Raw genomic sequence first — 26,223 nt, 5'->3', positions numbered from 1 at the left:
ACCTGTCTCCAGTGCCCGCTTTCTCACCACAGACAGCTTTCCAACTGCCTCGCCTGAATTTAGTTTTATGGCCCCAGCTCCAGGCTTTACTGCTCTGAGATAATTCGAGCAATTCCCTTCCTTCCTTTATATTGTTCCTCTAAGGCATTTACAGGCAGAACACTTGTCTCTGCCAAACCATCCCTTCCCACTCCCCGTCCTTTGCCCCAAACCTCTCACCCTTGGGTTGTTTAAATCAGCTGGTGGTGGCTGCAGAGCATCGAGTGGCTGGGCTGTCCTGCTGCTCCTCTCGTCTCCCGTGGAGAGCAGCAGCACCTCCAGGCTCCAGAAAAACCCTGTCCTGCTGGAGGGGGCACCCCACAGCCACCCTCTGGACATGCCGAAACTCTGACTGCATGGACAGAAACAGACAATCATGTTATTATTATTTATTATTATTATTATTATTATTATTATTATTATTATTATTATTATTATTATATTTACCATCAGGGTTATTGTTGATGACAGCAAAGGGTGAGCAGATCGGAAGAGGCAGGAAGAGATCATGGGCATCCCACTGGGGTGCTGGGGGACCTGTGCACCCTGTGACTGGATCTGTTGCAGCGGTGCCAGCTGATGGAACAGCACGTGTTACTGACCGGATTCGGCTTTCTGTGCCTTGGAACCAGCGTCTCTGATTACTGCAGGTTGCTTTCAATTGCTCTTGACTTACAATATCTTTCTTATTATTAAAAAATTAAAATAGGTAGAATTTGGATTAAATTAAACCAACTGGACTTTGTTCTCCACTGGAAGCTGTTTATGTAACATCTGTTTCAAATAACTTTAAAGCTCAGTCCATTCAACTGCGCGAAATAAAATGGTGAAATCACAATATTTGTTGGGATTTTTCAGAAAAATCAGTGCATACACTCCCCCACACCTGATGTCACCCCCCAGCCTGCATGACAAATGCAGCCCTGGTGAGTCTGGTTGGGCTGAGGCCAGCCTGCTTCGCACAGCTGGCAGAGAGCAGGCAAAATCACTTACAACTACTTTTGCAGATAATTATATTTTTTTTTTCAGGTAAAAAAAGCATTGAGTACAGCTTGCAGTGCTGTTGGCACTACACACGTGGCGCTCTGTGTTAGGTCAGAGGAGCCAAGCTGGGGCAGCATGGTGGATATCCCTGTGTTGGGAACAGGTGTCCAAGAGTTTCTAGGAGGATATTTAAAAGCCATGGAGGCATTTCATAGTGTGCAGAGGGTCTGCCCAGGCCAGCCCCGCTTTCTTGGCAGGGAGGGGTTAACGAGCCCACCGCTACAGCAGCTTGGTGGGCAACCCCGCTGCCTTGGCCTGCCGCACGCCTGCGCCCCGCTTTCTGCTGGCCTCCCCGCGGCCTCCCCCCTCTTTATATATTCATGAAGCAGCAGGGAGACGGCGGGTGGGGCGCGGGTAAATAAAAGCTGAGCAAGCTGAAACTGCAGCACAGGAAGAGGAACTTTCCGCGCGCTGCCTCGCCGGGACGCAGCCTGCTGCTTATCGTGGCCGCGCCGGCTGGCCGGAGAGACGATAACCCTGCCCTGCTGCCTGCACGCTGGATGCGAGGAGCAGGAGAGCTGTCTGTGAGTGAGTCAGCCTGCCCAGGGACAAGATAACGCCTTTCGGGGTGGCTGTTGCTCTGGGTTCAGAGCCAGGCCTGGCAGATTGCTCCCCCGGGACGGAGGCATCCCAGCGGGAGAGGCTGGGAGCTGGGGGCATGCGTGCAAGCGGGGAGATGATGTGGGATACATGCAGAAAAGCTCCAAAACAGTCAGTCTTTTTCCAGCCCGCTTTGGTCTGGAGGGATGGGCGTGGAGGGTCACTGAAGCCTGGCATTGAAGGATTATGTTGCAGCTGTGCTTTTTTGGGAAGCGCAGAGCTCTCCAAGTTCACATGTGCCTGCCTCCTGTGATCCCTTACTGCTCCCATATTCTCCCTTTCTTCCAGGACAGCAAGGAAGGGACATGCCCCTGTGGCTGCACTGGGGCTTTCTGCCTGCAGATTGACCCCTCTGATAGCCGGGTAGATGCTCCCAGGGCTGGACCTTCCCCACCCCGCAGCTCTGTGTGACGTGCTGTATCTTCTCACCCTGCCCACAGCCTTGCTCCACGCAGACAGCATCACTGGGGTGTGAACACAGACCCTGCATACTGGGGACATCACCACCAGATGCTCCCCCCACTGAGCACCCAGTTAACCCACTTCTGCAGGCTGGGCCAGCAGTTCTGTGTGCCAGCGGGTCACTGGGAAGATGTCACCTCCTGGCTTATGCTAACACACTGATTTCCCTCCCCACACACACCAGGTGCAGCTCCAAGATGAAGCCTCCATCTGGGCAGAGCATAAGGCTGGCATGCCTTCTCCTGAATTTGGCTTCCCTCTGCCTTCCAACCCCGCTCAGGGAGAACCGAGACTCCCTGCTGGAGGAGGAGAAAGCCCACCAGACAGGCGGCAATTTGGTGCTGAGCAAAGAGGAGCAGCAGCTCAGCACAAAGCTCGTCAGCCTCAAGAAGAAGGAGGTCGCAGCAGCCATGAACACGGGGCAGTTCCCACCGAGCATGCACTTCTTTCGGGCAAAGAGCCTCATTGACCAGAGTGCGGTGTTCAGCATCTTGAAGCACATGCCAAAAGGTAGGCGTTGCCTTAACAGTTGCTCATCTTACTCACCCTCCTCTTGCCTTCTGCTTCCTACACCAGAGCAAGACGCAGCAGACCTCTGCAGGCAAGCCCACGGACTGGGAGTAGTGCCGGCTGGGTCGCAGGAAGAGCCCTGCATCTCAGCTGGGGGCAGGGGGAGAGAGGAAGAGGGCTGTGGGCTGGATGAATACACGTTTCCAGCAATTGTACGTTTAGTGTGACTTGCAAAGTGCATCTTTCAGCCTTTGAAAAGTGAGGCAAGGGCAGAGGAGGTGAAGACAAGATACCACAGAGATCCATGTTTGTTCAGCATGTTTTAGCCAGGGCCTTTCCTTCATCCACACACACCACAGCCACGCTACCAACCTTACCTTATCCCACATCTCAGCTGGCAGTGCCATATACCCCAACATGTTTTTCCGCAGGTGGTTCTGTGCACCCGAAAGACTGCAGGCACTAGAGGAGGAAGGTGCTGCCCCTAATACTGCACGATTTTTCCTTGTTGAATACAAGTCAGAGCCTGTGTTATGTGACCCACAGAATACAACACAAAAGACTATGAGAATACAATAGCTTTCTTAACCAGGCTCTGCTCTGTGCACTTGCAGGAGACTTCTGCTTATAAAGGCAGACGTTAGTCCTTCTGTCTTTAGTTTTGAGACCTTGCCTCTCCCTCGTTGCTCAGCATGCTCTGCGATGATGGGCTGCCGTGCCTTATACCAGAAGAGTCTTTATACTCTGCAGCACACACTAGTTTTAAACACATTTTGGAACCATTTACCTTCGATAACAGCATGAGATTGTCCAGTGCCTTCAACACGCTGTACTGTGCATCCTCTGACAGGCAGCCTGGGATACAGCAGCATTCAAAGGCTCACTTCTCTGGGTTGCACTGGAAAGGGAGAGAGGAGAGGATGTTTTAGGCAAGTGCAAATCCAAACCACCTAAACTGGGTTGCAGCAGCAAGCCCAATGTCTCCATGTCTGAGCTGCTGGCAGTTCAGTGGAGAGGTTGAGGTAATTGCTGGAGAAAGTCATTGACTCCTGGCTGGCTGCTTTCTCCCTCTGCATCTCTGGTTCAGACAGAAGCACTGAACAAGGTGCCTTCTTTAACTGTACGTAAGAGACAGCTGCAGTGAAAGCTGTCCATACCTCCATATGGCTGAACAACATATCCACCTTTCCAGTTGGTCCCTTTCTAGATGCTGAGTCCCATGACCTTGCCCACATGGCTGCCTGGGAACAAGTTGGTGACTCACTTGAAAAACTCTTGCACGGTGAAGCTGACTGCCAGATCTTTCCATTTGCCAGGCTGTGACACCAGCACATAAGAGCTGTCCTGCTTACCACCCAGCTTTTCCCTCCCAGTTTCCAGTGTGGGATGAGGCTCCCTGACCTGCAGCATCCTGAGCAGTTATCATACTTGATTAGGATATCAGAGTTGTCTGAATCCCTTTGTTGCTGAGTAAGGAATTGAAAAGTAGTTCCCTCTTTGCTTCAAAGGGGATATCTTTGATACTAATGAGGAATCAAAGCAAGAATTTAACACCTTTCAACCCAGAATGCAGTAAAATAGTTCTCAGAATCTTTGCAAGCACTGTAGGCTTCTAGGGCCAAGATCACGTCCTTATAATTGCTTGAGAAGGACATCAGTCTTGATCACAGCTCCTAGGGATTACTGTTGGTTTCAAGCACTATTGCCATTTCTATTGCTCCTCACAAAGGGAAAAGGGCCGTATTGCAAGTGGTAGGAGGATCCAGACAACTGTGGCATGCCCGTCCTGTCCCTCCTGCTCTGGTCAGAGCAGCATTTACAGTTGCTCAGCATCTTAGCTGTCAGACCCTCTACAGTGAGAGATTATAGACACTATAAATTAGTCTCCTGTAGATTAGAGTCTTGTCATATGCATATCAGCACTTAGTGTTCCTGTTAGTCATATTCTCCCTTTACTCCTAAGGGCATTAAAACTATTTAGATTATGACATGTCCCTTAGACTAATAAAGCACATACCTGTGAGGCTTGAGTTCTCAACTTCTTTCCTTTACAAGGGAGAAATTTAGTTCAAGCACCAATGGCATAAAAAAATCTCTGAAAAAAAAAAAAAAATCACCAAAATGAAAGGATGGGCTGGGGAAGGTGACCATGCAGAAGCTTCCTATGCCAGGAAGACTGGCCAACACACCACACAGCAACAGAGCATCCCAAAAGCCCACAGTGCTGGCCAGCAACAGTTGCAAAATTTAAGTAAACATGCATTTGGTAAGAGAGAGAGGTGGGTGCTACTTCTCTATCTGACTGCAGTTCCCCACTGTGGCATGGTCTGTGATTTTGGTGCATGCCACAGTTTCAGAGAGGAAGGAAGACACAGACCAGATGCAGGAATTGAGGCTGGGAGCAAGCCAGCTAAGATGCAGAGGCTTGCCCCAGGCCCACCTTGTAGGCTGATGCTCACTGTGAGAGCACCTCTTTAAAACAGAGGAGCCAGCTCTCAGCAACACCAGTCTGAACGAGCATTTTCCATCCCAGCAGGAAGCAGAGCTCCCTATTGATCCCCCTTTTGCTCCCAGGGAGCCATCATGCTCTGCCTGCCCTGGCAATCTCTGCTGGGAAAGGTCAGTCACAGCCATTTGGAAGCATCTCCAGATGCACTGGGCTGGGCAAACTCAAGCTTTCATCACATTACGCCTCCTTTCTTCTAATCCAACCGCCTTGTCTCAATAGGATCGCTTCTCCTCTCCCCAGGTGCCGTCTTACACCTGCACGACTTTGCCATGCTGAGCGTGGACTGGCTGGTGCACAATGCCACCTACCTCCCGGACTGCTACGTGTGCTTCACCCGCACAGGCACCGTTCGCTTTCGGTTTTCCAGGCCTCACCCTCCTCACCCAGTGCCAGCCCAGTGCTCCGAGTGGGTTTTGCTGGAGACCTACCGAAAACAGCTGCACAACGTGACTGAGTTTGATAACAGGTGAGCGAGCATGAGGTGTGAGCCTGGCAGCACTCTGTGGTACCACTGCCAGGCCAGCAGGATTGTTCTGGTCCAACTCCCCCGTTTGCTTGCTGCTCTGGAAGCAGGGAGCCCCATTAAAGTTGTGCACACAGAGCAAGCAAATAACAGCATAAGAACTTGAAGGCTGGAGCATTAAGGACACTAGAATTTGAGGCTGCAAGCATTTAGGTTTTCTGTGCATTCTCGCTGTGGTCCATTGCCCAGACACGTTAAAGACAGTGGTTTAAGTGGGAGCAGACCTCCCAGAGCCACCTAGGAGCTCACACCCCAGACTGCTCCCCAAGGCACCACCCTCCATCTTGCAGGAGCTCCCTCCCTGCAGGCAGCTCCTACCCCAATTGCTGGCAGCCTTTTATCAGGACCAGGTGTTAGCTGGCTGCCCAGCAGCCACCCGGCATTTAATTACTTGCAGGTGGGTGGGAAAAGCCTGGCTCCCCCTCCAGACGGTGGTGACAGGAAGACCAAGCCCTATCTCCCCGTCCAGGGGCCATTCATCCCGTGACAAAGCCCTGCTGAAAGGCCAGGGGGAAGCGTGTGGTTCTGCGCTGCGTTCGGGGGCTTGATAGCATGCACTAAATAATGCATGAAGTCAGACACTGAGTGATGAGGACAAAGAAAAATATTGAGTTGTGATCTGTTCAGAGAGCACCGCTGTCTGCCGAGCTCCGGGGGGCTGGGGTCCTGTGGAAAAAAAAAAAAAAAAGCGTGTGGTGTAAGGTAGTTAAATCAGTGTCGTGATGCTGACACACACGGAGAAGGTGGGATGAAGGTGATGAGGGTGACCCTAATTGTGGCATTTCCTAAGAGAAACTTCATGTTTGGGCTGTGCAGTGAGAGCACGTGCATGTGTGCTTCTAAATTGAGACCTCTTATCTCTGGTACCGCCTGCACGTGGAAGCGGTCTGGGCTCCGTGCCCTGCGGGTCTAGGAAGGAGGTCGGGCTGGGAAGCTGAGGACTACTGCTGTGACATGGGATGGAAGAAATAAGATCCAGCGAGAAGTCACTTCTTTCAAAGAGAAAACCGGTTGCCCATTATCTCCCTTCCATTCCTACTGGGAGCAATGAGGAAAGACCATGGCACCAGCACTCTTCAGCCCCACCAAGAGACCCATAAATAATGTGCAAGAGATTAGATGTTGAAACAGCTTCGCTTTCTTAAAACACAAGCAATTGCACTGGGCATTTGAGGCCCTTGTCAGGAGCAACCCATCGCTGTGTTTGGTTTTGGTTGTATTTATGTAGTGTGACATCTCCTCCTGGCCGAGGCTAGAGGCCATGGCAACCTGTACTCCTGTGAGGGTGGGGCTGTGCATGGCTTTGTTCCCAATAGTCCTATTTGGGAACGTGACTTCTTCACAGAAGCAGTGTTATCCCATTCCTCTTCTTTTGTACTATTTATCTGATGATGCCACAGGTCAGAGCAGGACTTCTGAGACACAACACAGACACAGCTTCAAAGATCTTACAAAGGGCTGAAGGGGAAACTGAGGCGAAGGACAATGAATGGATTTTCCTCAGCAAATGAATTCCAGAGCGAAGTACAAACCTAGATCTCTTACATCCTGGGCGCTCAGACTTACCTACTTATGTTGTCCTTCATTTCTTGCCCTTTTGTGCTCACCACAGAATCGCAAAGGAGTCATTGCACATAATGTGCAAACACAGGAACACCAGCCACGTTGAGGCTCTTCCCCTCCTATTTTCATCTAATCCCTGGGTACTAGTCTAAGGGTTAGGAATGTTTTTTGGCTGCCTGGAAATAGGTCTCTAGCCAGGAATCGGCCCCAATCTGTTCTGCTTCTCAGTTTCTGGAAACTCTCCCAGTCTCTTGAACATGTGCATCCCAGGCTACCTCTTTTCCTGCGCTCCTCTTTGCCCTTGAGCACTGACAAGCTGAGAGAAAGCAGATGTCAGAGGGAGGAACGGATGGATAGTTGGGTGGTTTCAAGGAAGTATCGAGGGAGTATGGCAGCAGGGAAGGGTTCTCAAACAGGATAGCGTGGATCAGCAAACACGAAGAGAACAATGAAAATGTTTCCCAGGGGCTGCACCTCTCTTACCGTACCATGTTCCTGACTGGGAAGGCAAGAGGGAAGGAGATAACCACATCACGTTTTTGCTGTTTGTATAATTATATATATATATATACACATAAACACACGCATTTATATGTATATGTGAGTGCATGTGTTGGAAGTAAGTCTTTGTGTTCGTTTGCCTCAAAAGAAGGTTTTATCATTCATATCCAAAACACAAATCCTATGGGCCAAGGCCCTGGAGTATCCTCTTACTGGTAACCTTCCAAAAGGATGCTATTAAGAGAGTCAAGAGACCACGGGTTAGGAGACAGAGAAAGGCAGGAAACTTTGCTCTGAGAGTTAAAAAAAAAAAATCCTCACTTATTTACTTGGCCACCAATTATGATCCAGGAGAACGCCGTTTTTTTCCTCAAGGAGCAACATAATTGCCACAGCCTCTAAAGCGAGGGCTTCTAATAAGCGTGACCCCCGATATTTAAGGGAAGCAGTGCTGACACTCCAGATATTTGTAAAACCACCCCTGCCCCGATTGCCCGGGGATGGAGGCCGTGCCCCGCAGCGCAGCTCCCACGGTGGCAGCGCTCCCTGTCGCAAGGATGAAGTCATCTGCGAGCGAGCTGACACTGCGGCTGGCCGAGTCCCCAGGCACCAGTGGACCTCCACCACCTTCCCCTCCGTGTCCTCCGACTGCCTTATCTAACGGGAAAATAGGGCAGTAGGCACAGTGCACAAAATATATTAAAAACCCCATCACAGAGACAAAGCACTCCGCTCCCTCTACAAGTCTCCCCTTGGGGAGAAGAATAGGGGAAGAGAGAGAGAGGGGAAGCGAATGAACCACATGTGACAGATGTTAGTCACACTATTTAATGCACCACTGGAAGACATTCAGATACTATGGCGAGGAGCGGGGTATAATTACCCATAGAGGATAGGAAAAGAAGCAGGAAAAAGATACTCCGTAAAAACAAGACAAGAAACCGTTCACTTTTGCATTATATTGTGCACGAAAGCAAAAGAGAAAAGAAAGCAGGAAAAGAGAAAAGCAAAAGCATGGTTGAAAATAAATAATCCTTAGCTGGTCGTTTTCGTTGTGCCCCTTTGGGCATACGCATTGCAATAGCATTGTTCACTGCATATATGACATGACATGGGAGGCTATTTGTAGTCTGCACCTGATCACTGGCTAGGGCCCATTCCAGAAAATAAGCAGAAATGCCTTTATGAAGCTTTGCTTCATCTGCATGACCTCCTTGTGGCAAAGAAATTACCAGCCTGAGCCCTTAGGAGATTATCAGGTTATCAAGGCTGGATCACCACTACACAATAAATCTCCAACAGTTATAGGGATCAATAATCGGTCTTAAAGGAAAGGGGATTATAAAAAAATGTTGTTTGATTTATGTGCTTTTAGGAGCAGGGTGGTGCGGGGATTTATTGCTGTATCTAGCCCAGGAGCACGGGCTAGGTAAACAACCTCGTGTTCATGCGGCTCGAGTTTAAAACAGGGCGTGGAGCAGCGTGCGTGCTCCTTGTTGGAGGATACGGGGAGAAAAGCACTGGGATCCCCGCTGGATGCCGTTCCTTATCCGAGGCAAAGCTGTGTGTGGCAGCGAGCACGGGCTTGTGTGGCCTTTTGATCCGACCTGCAGGGAGGTTCCTCCCGCGGTGCTGCGGGCTGGGGCGAGCAGCGGCGGGGAGCTCCCCTTCGGCCAGGGCTGGGGCGAGCGGAGCGGGATGGTTGGCTCAGGTGGCACTGCTGCATCTGTTTTCCTAGGGGCTTGCCGCGGGGCCTGGCTCTTCCCACGCCAAATCTCCTCCAGCACACCCTCTTGCTGGAAGCTACTGGCAGATAAGCTCCTCAGAGGTGCCCCTGGCTCTCGCATTCCTGGTTTCTGGAGTGATGCGCTGGTGTCCCTCCCTATGTGACGATGCAGATGAGATGCCGCATGCCATAGCAGCATGGAGCACTGACCCTGTCCCTCCCTGGACACAGCTGAGCTTCTCCATTGGGTTGCATCATTTGCTGGACAGTATCCGGGGGTGCCCAGCCTCGTGTGATACTGCAGGAGAGACCCCTCTGTAATGCGCAGAAGGGCAGAGCTGAAGGTGCTGTGGGAACCCAAACTCCTAATTCCTCACTGGCTAGCATTTAATAGCTCATCCTTAACAAATATCTTTGCTTATGTTCAGTTCTGTTTCTGAAATTGTTCCCAGCACAGAAATTAGCTGAGTGAAGAAGAAATGAAACTACAGCTGCTGGAAGAGGGCCCGCAGGGAGGGGAGCTGCAGCCCGCAGGCAGGTGCTGGGGAAGCTGGTCAGGATGGAGGGACGCAAAAGGGATGCCCCTGCCCGGCACGTCTTAGTTTACAGGTCTGGACCAGGTCACATTTTGAGTCTGTGGGAGAGAGGTTTTTAATCCCATCCACAGAAGCCTTCTGGAACAAGATAATAAGAGCTCAAAAAAAACCCACATCTCCCGTATAGCAAGAGGAAGCACGGCACTAGGACGGGGGGCAAGACTCCAAACACCAAACATTATTAAAGATCAGTAGCTTTATCAAGGGAAACAACAGACTTGGACGAAAGATGAAGTGTGGCCAAAGGCATTTCTATCTGAACAGGCTTAGCCTTCGAGCCTAGATAAACATCAGGCCTGGTCAGACCTGCAGGCCCACCCACCTGCCAGCATCCAGCTCCACACCTCGCTGCAGTGGCTTCAGGCTGTCCACCCAGGAATGAATTTCATCACCCCCTGCTCTGCCATTCAGATGTTGCCCCCCAGCCTGAGAAACTTATTACAAACCCTTCTCTGGGTGGCCAGTGGAGGAGAGCTGCTGCCAGAGGCAATGCTTTGCATGGAACGAAAGCTATGTCTGGTCAGCAGACAGCCGTGTGGTTGCCCTGTCCTGAACACAAGCTGTCACCACAGTGGCACCCGCAACCATGTGGTCTTGCAGTTGCTGCCTGCCTGAAACTCGGCTTGATAAAATGACCTGTTGCCTCTCAGGGTTTCTTAAAGAGGCTTACAGACTTACAGACCAGCAGATTCGGTGAAGGACACACATACGTTTCCATCCCAGTGAGGGAAAGCCAGGACCCGCGATTCCTACCTGCTGTTTCCCAGCAGATGAACCTGAGGAAGTTACCAGCAAGGCAGGCAGGACGCCAGGTTTGTTTCACTGGAGAGGGGGAAAATACTTCTGATTTCCCCTCTGTCCATGTTAGATGACACTTTTTGACAAGATGAAGATACCAGGGAGAGTTACAGGTTAGTAATCACATTGGTGCTGGCCCTAGCATCTCCTGGAGACTGCTTAGTGGTGAACAGAGGGACGGGTGTCAAAATCTCTTAGATGTATTTAAAATGTTTGGGAGAATATATTGTCTGCAGGAGTAATGTATTAGCCTGCTTGTGGATTAAGAATACTGCTGGGTAGCAGAGTGCAATTCTTATGGTATGAAAACACCATGCTTGCTTTTCTAAGTCTCATTACTTCTCAAGATTTTGTCCTCAAAATGGTGGGCACTTTGAACATCGAGTCTTACCTGCCTTGTAGCTCGACATGTAGTCTATGGCTTTTTACCTGTCAGAGATAGAGGTATTATCTGTGCCAGCCATATGAGAAGTAAATATAGGTGGCAAAAAAATGACCTGAGTGCTTCCTGAGAACACGTCCCTCCTGAGCACAGCTGGGCACTGCTGCCCCACCTCACCCCACAGCATGCAGATGGGAGAGTGTCACATCTGCCAAGCTTGGCCTCCAAGAGCAAAACTCACAGCGACCTCGAGGAATCCCACTTCCTTCTGTACCAAACACCACGCTGCCAGCCGGTGCCTTTTTGCATGCTGAAAACCAGTTAACTTTGCTCTCCTTATTCTTCCTCTTCCTTTTACCCTTTTCTGCAGCTTGATGAGGAACTTGACTCTGGTGACGGATGCCCCTGAGCTGGCCTACCCTTCCCAGACTTTCATCTGGAAAAGGTTTGAAGAAGTCTTTCTCATTGCCTCTGGACTTATCTGCTATGCACCTGTGTTCAAGGCCTACTTCTACCAGGGGCTGCTGGAGCTCTATGAGGATAACGTACAGTATGCGGAGATAAGAGCTATCCTGCCTCCGGTATGTATTTTTTGGCTTCTCTAGTATTCCTTTAAATCCTTATTTCTCCCAAACTTTTCTCAAGCCCTAGCTTGAATTCAGTTTTTGGATGTTTGCATACCTTGCCTTGTAAGGACGCTGGAAAAGCTTGATCGTATTCAAAGGTCTCTGCTGGAGATTTGCATGCTCAAGGGCTCGAAAGCGAGAGACACTTTGTTCTTCACGGCTAGGGAAGATACCGGCTGTGGCACCAGTACAAACTGCCTTGGACCACCTGGCTGGGAGCCGTGCCTAATCTTGCTGGTTGGGAAGATGCACCTCAGCCTCGTCTGCGCCAGAACCACCTGTTGTGCTGTACCTGCTTGGGAGCAAGCTCCCAGCTGGAGCAGAGACTGAGCCTGGAACAGATGCATTGTTTTAAATCTACAGCTTATTTCGGGGTGATTTCTCTGACCAGGATGCTCCAAGCCAGGGAGCGTGGCCACGGGGGCTCTGTGAGGCTGGGACAACAGCACCAGTGCTGCAAAAGCTCGCCTTGCAGCAACGCCCGCCAGAAGCAGTCACCAAAGTAAACGAAAGCTGGGATTTAGCGCAAAACAGCAAACATTGCTGAAAAGCCCCCTGGCCCCAGCTGTGTTTGCAAGTTCAGCTGTGCAAAGCCCCGGGTTCCCATGAGCGGCAGGGGTGGAAACATCCCTGTGATCATCTGCAGCTGCCCTGTGGCCCTGGGCGCTGGCAAGGGGACACCGGGAGGTGACGGGGCACAGGGGCTTGGCCAGGGGCAGTGCGAGGCAGCAGCACCCCAGGGGCAGCAGGAAGGTGGGCTGAGACCGCTGAAGGGTGCAGGGGGAGGGAAATAGGGGAAAGAAAGGAGAGAAAGACAAAGGGAGAGGGGATGGAGTGATTTCAGCCTCCGTGATGGATCCAGGCAGGGCCTACGTGGGTTAGTATCAGCTGGGGCATGTAGGGTCTGAACCCTGCAGGCAAAACTCTGCGTGTAGCCCTGCCAGTGAGGAACTCGCAAAGCAAGCTGATGAGACAGAGCTTAAAAAAATGATTATTTTCCCCAGTTTGCAGCCAGAGAACTGGGAAACTGTGGCAAGACTAAGTGACCGACAGAAAGCCCTGGCCTGGAGCTGAAGCTCAGCCCTTGCACAGCCGGGGGCTGCTCTTCTCCTCCTGCATGGTGTGGAGCATGTGTGAGCAGCCAGGTGGCTGGGCAATGTGCAGCATCTGATATGGACACGGGGCAGAGGCTGCAGCCTCCTTGGGGTACTCAAGGGCGCTTGCTTGCCGTGTCTGAGCATGGGGAAACTTGTTTCTTGCAGTGTTTCTAGACAGGAAAATTGCTCCTTGCTTCTCGCCAGCCAGTAAATGCTTCAAGAAGAACACGTCCTGAACAGTTTTAACTGCTTTTTACTGCCCCGTTGCGAGGACTGCAGAGCACTGCTTCTCTGAGGTTTTTCTTCAGTTCCTTTCTCCCACCTGCTAACAAAACTCCTGCTTGCCACGTGCTTTTCGTCCTACAGGTGTACGAACTGGATGGCACTCGGCACAATAAGTCTTGGTCGGTGGCAACATATCGGGAGGTGGCCCGGCGCTTTGTGGAGGAGCACCCCGACTTTCTCGGGGCAAAGATCATATTCACGGTGCACAGGTAGAGGCTGAGCACGACTGTGTGGTGGTGGGAAAGGTGTCCAGGCAGTGCCAGGAGAAGCAGTTTTCTGAGGGGTGGGCTGGAAGCGCTACCATTGCTTAGCCATGCCTGTGCATGTTGTCACACCTGGGGTTTTGACTCCTAAAGCATTTCCCTGGCACGTGGTAAAGGCTGGGGGTGAGAAATCATCTATATACGTCTGCGTACGTGTGAAACGACCAGGGTCAGCTCATGGCGTGTGCCCAGGAGATGAACATCCACGGCAAGCCCCTGAGTGCAGGAACGAGCAAGGGGAAGGCTTTTGCTTGCCCCAGCTCCTGTGCCCAGACACGCTCGCCCTCCTGGTGGGAGCTGAGGCAGTGACAGCAGTGCCCGAGCACGGGCACCGAGCACTGCAGAGATCCTCGGGGGGCCCTGCAAACGCCGTTCCCCCGGCAGCCTTTGTACGGTATGTTCGTGCTGCTGCTCACGGGCAGGCACAAGGCTGCTCTCCAAGTCAGCCAGATGCCACAAAGTCATGTGAGGTGATCCTGAGCAAATATAACATACCTCTCAGCAGGACTTGCTCACTCTGGCTCGGCACGGCGTGGTTTCCAGTTCAGAGCTGGCTTGCCTCTGGCCGGCTTGGGTATGGACAGAGCCTGCCTGCAAAATGCGCTGTGATGTTCAAGTCCAACAGAGCTGGGGGAAAGCTAAATTTAACACACTGTTGAAATGCAGCGGCTGTCCCACCCCTCGGCATAATGGTAGAGAGGAAAAAAATATTGAAACTTTTTCTCTCCACGCTGTTGCATTCCCTGCTTGGTGTATGGGAAAGCCAGTGAGTCTTAGACAAGCATGCCTCACCTCGAGTGACTGAATTGTCTAGCCAGGCATTTCCTGGTCATTCAGGGGTTTCCTTTCATAATATCAATTTTCGGCTGCCGTTACTCTGGAGACCTGAAGCTGGCTGTCAGATTCAGGAGCAACTTGCATTTTGGAAATACCCCTGAGGGCCCCTGTTCGCAATTCAAACAAACCCAAAGAAGGCAGGCCTGGGGATGCGAGCCTCTGCACTGCTTTCTCTCTCTTGCTCTTTAGGATGCTGAATGTTTCCCAGATTAAAGAAGCCATCGTCACTGCCATGGCACTCAGAGCCCGCTTCCCAGACACCCTGGCAGGCTTCGACCTGGTAACTGGATTTCTTCCGTGGCTTTGAGTTAACCCCTAGAGGTGAAATACAACTACATGCATATATGGCATGTGTTACAGCAGAGACAGATCTGCTGCTGCTGTCCTGAGATCAGTGTGGACAAATCAAAAATCCTCTAGCTAAGGATTTTGCTGGCAATAATTAGCCAAAAAACAAATAAAACCCACTACCCCATCCTCAAATAATCACCCCCTTATCCGACACCCAAAACTTTGTACTTTCAATGCAGTTGGCACTCTGCAGTGATTTCTCACATTAAGACCCACCACATTCCAGAGCTTGTTCAAAAATACTCTGTCTCCTCCCCAGGTCGGCAATGAGGATGAAGGTCATTCTTTGTGGGAGCTGAAGGATGCCCTGACCATCCCATCTTCCCTGGGGTTCAACCTGCCATTCTTTTTCCATGCTGGAGAGACTGGTAAGCATGAGGACTCAAGGTCTATTATTGCTTACAGAGGTAGGAGGTGAACCCTTGCAGAGCACAGAAGCAGCGAGCCTGGCCATATCAAGACGATGGGGGTGCATGGTCTGTTTTCCCTGTGCTTCTCCCCGCATCATCTTCTTGCTGCAGCATTCCTGCTTGCCTCCCCTACTTGCTCCCTGCTCCCGAGTGTAGGGTTCATGTTGGTCAGCATCTTTGCCCCATGTGTAATATGAAGCCATGCTACAAGAGCTGTTGCTGCTGTGGGTCCCAATACATAGTTCAGTCCATACACGTGGGATTTTTCCTAACTATGCCTGACAGTTATGTCTGACTAGCACGTTATTCTTCCTAAATTTTGACATCTACAGAGCAAATGTCTAAATCTGAACTAGTTACCCTGGGTTCCCTTTATAGCCATGCTGAGTAACAGGCACTTCTCAGGTATGCTGCCTCTCCATCTAATGCACAAGCCATTCCTCAGAAATTATTACTCCTCTCCCTTGACTGTGAGCAGAGACCAGCAAGGTTAGCTTAGCTGCAAGAGCAACACTGCAGACACCTACAGCTAGGTGAGTGAGTGGCTATCTCCATGGTGAGCAATGTCCTGGGCAGATCTGAATTCCCATTTCACTGAAAAAGTGAACTCAGAACACGAGCAATCCTCTCACCTTGCAACTGAGACACATATTAACAAAACCATTTAGCAGTTTGAGAAGATGTGTTTCCCTACAGCACTGCAGTGATTCTCGTCTGTCTTTGCTCAGACTGGCAGGGTACCTCTGTAGACAAAAATGTGCTGGATGCTCTGCTGCTGAATACCAGTCGGATTGGCCATGGACTTGCCCTCATTAAACACCCGATAGCCAAAAATTTGTCTCTGAAGAGGGATATTCCTGTAGAAGTCTGTCCCATCTCCAACCAGGTATGTTGATAAAAGCTTTGGGATTGGGACGTTGGAATGGGATCTGCCTTAGCAGTGAGGAGGAGCAGGGAGCTGGGGGGCAGCCAGATGTTTTGTTGCACCCAGGCTGGCTCAGTTTCCCTTGCCCCACGTTACGCTGCAGTCTGCTACGTAGATGCACGCTGCAAGTGTATAGGGCTTGTAACACCAGTTAGCTCAAAATCATTTAAATGATTTCCCTTATCCAGGGAAACCTGGGAAGGCAGTCCTCCCCAGTGAACACGAGGCCCAGAGCCAGGGAGGTGCCTGAACAGAATGAAAACACTTTAAAACCAGGAGGGCTGGAGGCTGGGAAGCTGGGATAGCAAATGAGAGTCCTTCTGGTTTTGTAGAACTCATAGCCAGGAGGAACTCTTTTTCAGCACATTAGCGTGGTGCACATTGTCCCCTGGGCACAGCAGGATGGATGCTGTGGGGCAGAGAAGCACTGGGGTGGGCCTTGAGGGAGCAAACCCTGATACCAGCTCCAGGCACCCTGGGCTGTGTCAGGACAGAGATGGAAACAGGAGACCACTACTGAAATGCTCAGTTAAATTATTATAAATAAGCAGATGTTATTTGCCCCACTGGCCTTGATTTAGGTGATTAATTTAAGAAACCAATCTCCTTGTATAGTCAGGGGAGAAAAATAGGCTCCTCCTGCAGCAGTTCAGGGCATTATGCCCTAATATGCTTCCAACAGCCCTCTGCTGACTCTTTCCCCCCATAAATGACTACCTGCTGGCCCAGGCAGCCATAGCAGGCATAAGGTGCGATAGGTGCTGTAATGCAAGCGTGGCTACAGCAATAACCTGACATGATGTTGTCTCCTGCCCTTCCCTACCGAGGTCCTGCTGTTGGTATCTGACCTGAGGAGCCACCCCGCAGCCAGCCTGATGGCTGAAGGGCACCCCATTGTGATCAGTCCCGATGATCCCTCTGTCTTTGGGGCGAAGGGTGTCTCTTATGACTTCTACGAGGTGTTCATGGGCATCGGAGGGATGGATGCTGACTTGAGGACCTTAAAACAACTTGCGCTCAACTCCATAAAGTAAGTCCCTCATCCCTCTCATCTAGCCATAGCAATGCTAAGGGGAACACGAGGTTGCTCTCCAAAAATCCACCTTATTTGTGTTTTGGCAGAGTCTCCTCTGCCATATGAGCTGAGCTTCTGTTTACCCAAAGGCTCCTCTGTGTGCATCTTCTCCAAGAGCAGGACACAGGGACCCCAGATTCTTCTTGTGTCCATGCCCTTGAGCACCTCTTTCTAACCAGGTGTCTCAGTTTTCTCCCCCTTTTTCATCCCTTGCAAAGTTGCCTCCAGTGTCTGATTCTGCACAGGGGAGAAGTATTATGTCCTCATACCATTTGCCTATTTCTGCCCAAATTTGACATTTCCTGGTGTTTCCATGGCCCACTGGGGAAACACAGGAAAACAATTTACCAGCACGTAGTTCAGGTACCTTTAACCACTTTTTCTGTTTACCCAGACATCTATGAATGACCCCAAATAATTTGGCTGTGGTGCCCAGGGTTTCTCTCCACATTCCTAGAGTTCTGTCTGCTAAATCCCATGACAATCCCAAATCCCTGCATGGCCAGGGAGACAACAAAAACTCTTATTTCTTACCTATTTGGACCAAGCCCATGGGGTGCCTCAAACAACAGCAGAGACTTTTCTTCTATACTAGGGACTTGGTGCTCCTCTGCGAGCCCCCAGCTTAAGGAGGCTGAGCTGGTTTGTTCTCCTGGTGCAGGACTCAGTAGCTGTTGGTACTTTGGGATGCTCAAGGCTCTTTGTATTATGGTGGTGCTCTGGGCAGCCTAGGTATGTCCTGAAAGAGTTAATCTGTTGCTGCTTCCTGCCTTTTCATTGTGGTCACTGATCTTGAAATAGCTGCCCCCTCATCTCCTGGCTGATACAGGCTTTTCTCCTCACAGATACAGTGCCATGCTACCGGATGAGAAAGCCAAGGCCAAAGAGGTCTGGCAGAAAAAATGGGACCAATTTGTGGCTGAGCTCTCTGATAGCTTTTTGAGGGAGCTTTAGGAGGGAGGAGACCCCTCTCAGAAGGCATTTGGCAAGCCAGAGTGAGCCGGGCTTATTGCTGAGAGGGAGCCTGTTTTTTCCATGTGACTTGAGCAGATGAACAAACCCCTAAGTCTCTTCTGGCCATGGGTGACTCAGGTAAGATAGGCTTAAAGCTAGGAATGAGCTGCACTACCCTGTGAAGGTCTGGGACTGGAGGTGAAATGAAGCAGAGAGCCTTTGTAACAACAACAGCAGAATACACTGCTCAAAATAGTCAAAACAATTAAAAATTGCCAATGACCAAATCCTGACATCCTTACTCAGGAAAAACATGCCTTCTAATTAGACTTAGTGGGAGACTGCCAACATGAGGATCTCTGAATTTCGCCTTATCATTACAAAATGCAGACCTTGTCCGGAAACAGCTAAGACAAACATCCAGCCATTTGGGCCACTGACCTTCAGGAGAGCAAGGACTGAAAATGACTCTTGTTATGTTTAACCCTGGGCCTGCTGCCAAAATAGCACTGCTGGGTCGAAGAACCAGTCATAGGTCTGATGTCTGCTATTTCAGGACCTACTACGGCTGGAAACAGGCAGATGGACCTGTACAAATGTTCCCAGATTGTCTAAGCTTGGTCACACAGAGATCACAAAGCCAAAAAGAGGTGCCTTATTCTATGACAGTTGTTTCTTTTCTTTCTTTTCTTTTTTTTTTTTTTCTTTTCTTTCCCTGTGCTGAATCCTTTCCTGTCCTCTGGTCACGGGGAAACTAAAACACTTTTCAGCTGAGAAAAAAACCTCCCTGGCTTCCCAGATCCAGCTTAATTAAGCTCTCATCCTGCCCTGGGATGTGTTAACACAAGCCTCTCTGTTTATAGGAAGCACCTTTTGATTCTAGGGGGTTCCACTACCAGCTTTTTTTGCCTAGATCAGCACTCAAACGTGCCCTTATTCAGCACATCAGACAGATGCTCACCTTGGCGGAGAACTACTCTCACACTATGGATATCCAATATATCCACTCAGACCTTTGTAGTTACTAGTTCTTTCACAAAAAGGTATTGCAGCAGCTGCATGATAAATAGTGCCTAGACAAGCAGATTCCCTTGCTTAACAAGCTCAAAAACATCAGGGAAAAATCTAATTTCAGGGAGATTATAAATAAATAAATAAATAAATAAATAAATAAATCTTAATCAGGGTCTAAATAAATTCAACAAAATCCATCAGCACACATAGCTCAAGCACACAGCCAGGATTGACTAGCATCTGTCTGACTTCAGTGCAATTGCCCTGGTTTGCATCTGCTAAGGGAGAACTTGCAGAAGTTCATGCCAAAAGATGTCACAGAATCACAGAATCACAGAATCTCTAGGTTGGAAGAGACCTCAAGATCATCGAGTCCAACCTCTGACCTACACTAACAGTCCCCACTAAACCATATCCCTAAGTTCTACATCTAAACGTCTTTTGAAGACTTCCAGGGATGGTGACTCAACCACCTCCCTGGGCAGCCTGTTCCAATGTCTAACAACCCTTTCAGTAAAGAAATTCTTCCTAACATCTAACCTAAAACTCCCCTGGCGCAACTTTAGCCCATTCCCCCTCGTCCTGTCACCAGGCACATGGGAGAACAGGCCAACCCCCATCTCGCTAGAGCCTCCTTTAATATACTTATACAGAGTGATAAGGTCACCCCTGAGCCTCCTTTTCTCTAGGCTGAACAAGCCCAGCTCCTTCAGCCGCTCCTCATAGGACTTGCTCTCCAGGCCCCTCACCAGCTTCGTCGCCCTTCTCTGGACCCGCTCAAGCACCTCGATGTCCTTCTTGTAGCGAGGGGCCCAGAACTGAACACAGTACTCGAGGTGCGGCCTCACCAGAGCCGAGTACAGGGGGACGATCACCTCCCTAGCCCTGCTGGTCACAGTGTTTCTGATACAAGCCAGGATGCCGTTGGCCTTCTTGGCCACCTGAGCACACTGCTGGCTCATATTCAGCCGACTGTCCACCATCACTCCCAGGTCCTTCTCTGCCTGGCAGCTCTCCAGCCATTCCTCTCCCAGCCTGTAGCTCTTCTTGGGGTTATTGCGCCCCAGGTGCAGGACCCGGCACTTGGCCTTGTTAAACTTCATACAGTTGACCTCAGCCCATCGGTGCAGCCTATCCAGATCCTCCTGCAGAGCCTTCCTACCCTCAAGCAGATCGACACACGCACCTAGCTTGGTGTCATCTGCAAACTTACTGAGGGTGCACTCAATGCCCTCATCCAGATCATTGATGAAGATGTTAAAGAGGACCGGCCCCAGCACCGAGCCCTGGGGGACGCCACTAGTGACTGGCCTCCAACTGGACTTGGCTCCATTTACCACAACTCTCTGGGCCCGGCTATCCAGCCAGTTTCTAACCCAACGAAGCGTGCGCCAGTCCAAGCCAAGAGCAGCCAGTTTCTTGAGGAGAATGCTGTGGGAAACGGTGTCAAAATGTCCCTTCCTCAGAGCCTAAAACTTAATGTGGGCTGTCATTTCCTGATCTGACCATCTTAAGCAAATTGGGTCTCTTGATGTTTCCTGCTAATTTTCCCAAGCTGCCTGGTCACAGTGCTTATTTCCACCAACCTCAGTTAAAACACCTTAGCAGGAGACAAATGTACACACAATAGAAGTGGATCAAGCTGCACAGTCGGCGCATCCCTTGTGTGCCCAATGTTAAATTGCCCACATTTCGCAGCCTGTAAGCTTGTGTCTGGTTATCCCAGGCAAAAGCAACAAAAAGACACAGCAAATTGAAGGTGTATGGATTGCAGAAACCAGCAACACAAAGGAAGCAGAAGTGAGAAGGCAGCCACACACCTCGGACTCAGTGCCATGCGCTGCTTGCTCCTTCCAGCCACAGCTGCCTTCACTCCAGCTCCCTGCCCACACGATCCACACCTTCCTCTGATCTGCCAGCAGCTGCTCTTTGCTGGCAAGCCTTCCCTGGGCCTTGATGCAGATTTGGTAGTGGGATGAGCTTTATACTGGAGGAGGAGCCAGTGTAAAAGCACCTCACCTTCCCTCCTCAAGTACGCAGAGCTCGGTCCCTGATGTGGGCATTCCTTGCAGCCCCATAATAACCAATGACTGACTAAATGCTGTATGTGTAATCCTGCTGAGGAAAGCTGCTGCAAACAGGTAGGATGGATGGCTGCTAACCAGTGACCTAAAGGCAAGTCCCTCTGAGTGTGTCCCCTCCCAATATTTCAGCTGTGCTGTATGTGATCAGAAGATCTTGTACTTACCATGTGTTGCTTCTCCCTTAGTCAAGCCTTTATGCTGCCAAGGTGAAGCTAATCATTAGAGAATTGGTGTGGGAGGAGCTGAGTTCCCTAGCACAGGCTGACCTGTGCCTCTTCCTTTTCTTCCACATCAGAGACATTTCAGCTGATCCTGCATACAGTCTCTTGATGGCTTGAAGCACTGGTGGCCTATTGTTTACCTGTAGTTCTCCCTCATTACCTGCAAGTGTTAGCAGCAAGGATAGCTCCTCTGTTTGCCAAACACTTATTGGAACCAGTATTAATTTCCTAGAAAGTGCCTGTCGTGCATTAGGTCATTCGCCTACTTGGCATCAGCAGCTGTGACGTGAGATGGCCCAAAATCTGGAACCGCCAGTGGGTGATGTTTGGGATTACAGCACAGAAGTCACTGGGGGTTTCAGATTGTACAAGTCTGAAGAGATCTGCAGAAGAGTCATAGAATGGTTTGGGTTGGAAGGGACCATAAAGGATCATCTAGTTCCAGCCCCTTGTCATAGGCAGGGGCCCCTCTCACCAGGTTGGCCAAGGCCCCATCCAGCCTGGCCTTGAGCACCTCCAGGGGTGGGGCAGCCACAGCTTCTCTGGGCAGCCTGTGCCAGGGCCTCACCGCCCTCTGAGTGAAGCATTTCTTCCTCACACCTAATCTACCTCCACCCTCTTTTAGTTTAAAGCCATCCCCCCTTGTCTTACCACTGCACCCCCTGACCAAGAGTCCCTCCCCAGCTCTCCTGCAGGCCCCTTTAGGCACTGGCAGGCCGCTGTAAGCTCTCCCCGCAGCCTTCCCTTCTCCAGGCTGAACACCCCCAGCTCCCTCAGCCTGTCCCCAGAGGAGAGGTGCTCCAGCCCTCTGATCAGCCTCGTGGCCTCCTCTGGGCCCACTCCCACAGGTCCCTGTCCTGGTGCTGGGGGCCCCAGGGCTGGACGCAGGGCTCCAGGTGGGGCCTCGCAGAGCAGAGCAGAGGGGCAGAATCCCCTCCCTGCCCTGCTGGCCTCACTGCTTTGATGCCGCCCAGGGTACGGTCGGCTTTCTGGGCTGCAAACGTACATTGATGGCTCATGGTGAGCTTTTCTTCCACCAGCACCCCCAGGTCCTTCTCCTCAGGGCTGCTCTCAGTCCATTCTCTGCCCAGCCTGTATTTGTGCTTGGAGTTGCCCTGGATGCAGGACCTTGCACTTGGCCTGGTTAAACTTCATGAAGCTCACACAGGCACACCTCTCAAGCCTGTCCAGGTCCCTCTGGATGAAGCCCTTAGAAAGGTGGAACCTGACCCTACAGGCCTACCCTCAGATTTGTGACCCTGATTCTGCTGAAGGTGTATGAGGGTTAGCAAGATGGAAGAAACTTTCCCATCCTGATCAATTATGTTTAAATGTGAACCTAAAGTGAATGACGGTCTCTGACTCCACTGGTATAGCCTTCCTCACTTCTCTGCTTGAACAGGGCATGAGGCTTCCCTGGAGTCCTTTTGGAAGATGAGCTGTAACCACTTTTAGGGCCGTAGAGAGTCAGACAGGAGGAAAGGCTGGCCTGTTTTACAGCTAGGGATCAACTCTTCTTAGGGCTGTGACATATTTCAGAGGAAGGTGATAACAGCAAAACCCAGACTGCATCCTCACCTCTTCAACTCTAGGTGTGCAAAAAAGGAGGGACTTAGGCTGGACTGCTGCAGTTAAGAAAGATGAATCCATTCAGATAACCTCAAAGCTTAGGGCAAACTTGGCTGTGGGACTTGGCTGAGACTCAGTTTTTACAATTTGCAGCAACATTGTAAGGAAGCTTACAATTGCTGCCAGTCCATTTCCTTACTCTCAGTACTTTAGTTCCTTAGTTCCCTGATCACATTTATTGTGCAAATAGATCACACATAATGCTCTCTTCCCCATTTCCTTCAGAACATAAGATTTATTGAAATCTTTAAGCCTGTTTCCATTATTGGGTTCCATTATTCTCTCTCTCCTTTTTTTTTTTTTTTTTTTTTTTTTTTTTTTTTTGTGGCAAGAAGTGCTGGGAATACCAGTACTTCATGTTAAATTTTTATTCTGGAATGTGCAGTGAAGGGGAGATGTTTCACATCACCCAGTGCAGTATGATTATAAGGGAGCCTGTGGCGTGGTGCAAAGGGCAATTTGACCCACAGGGCTAACACACTGTGGAGCTAAGCCTCAGCCACCTGGCAGAGATGTGACACAGACCTCCCAAAAACCCTTCCCCACTCCACAAGGTAGCTGCACTCAGCTCTGGGCCACAGTTTCATACAGAGATCACCAGATGGATGTGATCTGCCTGTGCCACCTCCTCCTGTTATGGCTTTGTACCATATTTGTGGTAGCCACAGCATGAGCAGCTAAAAGGAATCACTGCAGGTCATTTTACTTGCTCTTAGCATGATTTTAACAGATGAAAACAAGGAGAAGAGTAAATACTGTGCGACCATCCCACTCTTTTCAAAGCTGACAAATGCCTGCTAACTACGTGGTACAGCCTGGGGCTCTGTTGCCCAAGTCCTAGTGGTGGGCATGGGAAGAAAGGGCCAGCCAGAGAACCTGATAAACACTGAGATGAGGGAGGCATTGGGATGAACAGGTCTGGAGGAGGGAAGAGGGTGGTGGGAGGCTGCACCGAACAGAGCAAGAGCTAAAGGGTCAGACAGAGCCTCCCTTCTGTGTCCATCTGGGCTCAGGAGCAAGGAAGGAGAGCAGAAAATCCCCATAACTTCCCGTACTGCTTACTTCAAGTGGTCAGAGGAACATACCAAGCCTTATGCCTGCTCCCTCCCCCATCAGTCACTCCCTGTGGCCTCTTCAGGTTTGATTTGTGCAAAGGGGAGGTGGACGGAGCTTTGTTAGCAGCACACCCTGTCACAAATCCGTCGCTGTTTTGTTCCATGGCAGCTCAGACCACCTTTGGGGCACTCCAGTAAATGAAATGTTTACCTTCTGCTCATTCGCTGGCAGGAAACGGCTGATCCAGCACTAGGGGTTGCCGTCAAAAATCACGCCAACAAAAACAGAGAAGTAAAATAGTTGGTTGAAAACAGAGGTATACCTAAGCGAGCCGCTGGGGCTATACGTCATGTGAGCCTCTGTCACCGCAGTGGGACCAGGCAGAGGCCAGGTGCAAAGCCCTCTATCTTGCCACAAAACACCAGGCTGGAGAAGCTCCTGCTGCTCAGCCTGCTTTAGGTTCTTCTCCTGCAGGTCTCTGAAACAGTCTTCTTACAGGTAGCAGAAGGACGTTTCCTTGGCCAGAAACTTGTAGCTTTAATCGGCTAAGTACTTAATTCCTTTCTTTACGGGCTTGCAGCAGTTGCAATCACGGCAAGTGGATCAAGCATTTTCTGTCTGCTGAGGAAGAGGCAGGTGAAGGGTCTGGCTCGCAATTCTTCTGGCTTGTCATTTTTATCAGGCCGTGTCCTCCCCCTTGGTCATTACAGGATAAGAAAGGCATTTTACTGTATTTTCTCAACCTTTAGGTTGTCCATCATTCCAGCAGCAGGCTGCAGCAGGGAAAGAAAAGAGATAAACTGGGGGGAGGGTTGGCTCAGGCCACCAGAGCCTCTGCAGTAAGAAAAGAGACTGAAGGTAGGGCTGCTTTCGAGGGGGATGTTAGAAGGTCAAGAAGGGGGTGGGTGGGAGAGGGGGGGTGATGACAGGGCTAAGAGTCCAGGGAAAACAGAGCTGCAAAGTTTACACAGGAACCCACAGGAGAAGGCTGCGGGCAACTGGCTGTTTTGCTTGTCTTTAAAGCCAGCTCTGAAAGGGGGTGGGGGAAACTCCGAGGTCGGGGTAGAGAGAGGAAGAAAATCCCCCGCAGACTGGTGTGAGAAGGGCAGACAGCCAGTCCCTGGGGCACTGGGGCTGTTAGGGGACACAGATCTTTCCAGATGCGCCCGTAGAAGAAATCAAAGGGCCCACATGTAACATGCAAAACCTAGTAGCGTTGCCGATGAAATTTTCCTTTCTTGAAGGAAAATTACATGGCTGGGTGTTCAGTGCAGGGACAAGCGGGGTAAAGGCTGCCTGCTGGTGCTGGCAGTGCTGGGCTCGGCAGCCCAGGCAGGCGCTGCGGGGTGCGGTGCTTGGCCGCCCTCAGCCCCTGCCACGCGTGCCAGGCTCAGCCTGTGCCCGACCGCTGGCAAACTCCCTCCGCGGCAGTTTAAAAATAAACACTTGGGCCTGTTGGGCGGCCTTCCTTGTAAAAATAAATACGGCATCTCTGCCAGCCCCCCGGGAGCTGGGGCACACACAAGCGCTCTCTGGGGGCACCTCTTCACCCGCCTGGCCTCCGCCACACGAGTCACCCCACGCGGGGAGCTCGGAGGCTGGGTGGGTGCCAAATCCCCCCGCTGACCCCAGCCCCAGCCGCATTTTCTGCTGGTTCACAGGAAGAAAACAGAGCCTGCAAACCAAACAGCAGCAGGGGCAGCAGCTCACCCCCAGCCAGGGAGTGGGAAACCAACTCTCCCATGCACCGGATCTCCAAAAGCTCACTGCTTTTCCCCGCTATCCTCCCTAAACCCATTTTTTTTTTCCCTTTAGGGCGGAACAAGCCCTCCCTCCAGCAGGGCCCCCTGCTCCCCCCGTGCCGAGAGCCCTGTGCCAGCCGCGGGCCCGTGGAGCAGCGGGGACCCCTGCCGGCGGTGGGGGCGTCCCCACGGAGCTGTGCTCAGCAAGAGGCTTTAACCCCGTGCTGCAGGGGGGCTGAGCTTTCCGTCATGCTTCCATGGCCGGCATAAGCTTTGCCAGGGCGAGGAGGAGCTGCAGGCGCTTGTAGGGAAGCGTAGGGGTGCTGGGCAGGTTGTGGAAACGCTGTGAAATACGCGATAGGTAATTCAGTCAAGGGAAAGGCGCTTGAGGAGGTGTCACC

General features: G+C 50.9%; 1 protein-coding gene and 1 long non-coding RNA gene across 5 annotated transcripts; one reads left to right on the top strand and one right to left on the bottom strand.

Annotated features, from left to right (window-relative positions):
* Nucleotides 1–201: 201 nt before the first annotated feature.
* Nucleotides 202–21,399, bottom strand: LOC113844904 (uncharacterized). 3 transcript variants are annotated; one of them, XR_011810324.1, is made up of 7 exons: nt 20,911–21,399; nt 14,020–14,115; nt 4,673–4,750; nt 3,443–3,553; nt 2,692–2,805; nt 487–615; nt 202–391 (listed from the first exon to the last, which is right to left on the bottom strand). It is a non-coding gene; the product is annotated as an uncharacterized lncRNA (long non-coding RNA). The 3 variants fall into 3 exon arrangements; XR_011810323.1 differs by having other exon boundaries at nt 487–2,805; XR_011810325.1 differs by lacking the exon at nt 2,692–2,805.
* ADA2 (adenosine deaminase 2) lies at nt 2,343–18,740 on the top strand. 2 transcript variants are annotated; one of them, XM_027466482.3, is made up of 9 exons: nt 2,343–2,655; nt 5,405–5,630; nt 11,624–11,834; nt 13,343–13,470; nt 14,551–14,641; nt 14,972–15,080; nt 15,851–16,008; nt 16,875–17,077; nt 17,968–18,740. In XM_027466482.3, the coding sequence occupies exons 1-9, from the start codon at nt 2,343–2,345 to the stop codon at nt 18,074–18,076; spliced, it is 1,548 nt and encodes a 515-aa protein (XP_027322283.2). In that variant the 3' UTR covers nt 18,077–18,740. The 2 variants fall into 2 exon arrangements, with proteins under 2 accessions (XP_027322283.2, XP_071896111.1); XM_072040010.1 differs by lacking the exon at nt 17,968–18,740 and adding an exon at nt 17,718–17,887.
* Nucleotides 21,400–26,223: the final 4,824 nt, after the last annotated feature.

The sequence above is a fragment of the Anas platyrhynchos genome, chromosome 1, assembly GCF_047663525.1.
Source record: "Anas platyrhynchos isolate ZD024472 breed Pekin duck chromosome 1, IASCAAS_PekinDuck_T2T, whole genome shotgun sequence".
Classification (NCBI taxonomy): Eukaryota; Metazoa; Chordata; class Aves; order Anseriformes; family Anatidae; genus Anas; species Anas platyrhynchos.
Note: the sequence above shows the minus strand (reverse complement) of the source record. Positions and strands in the feature narration are given on the sequence as shown.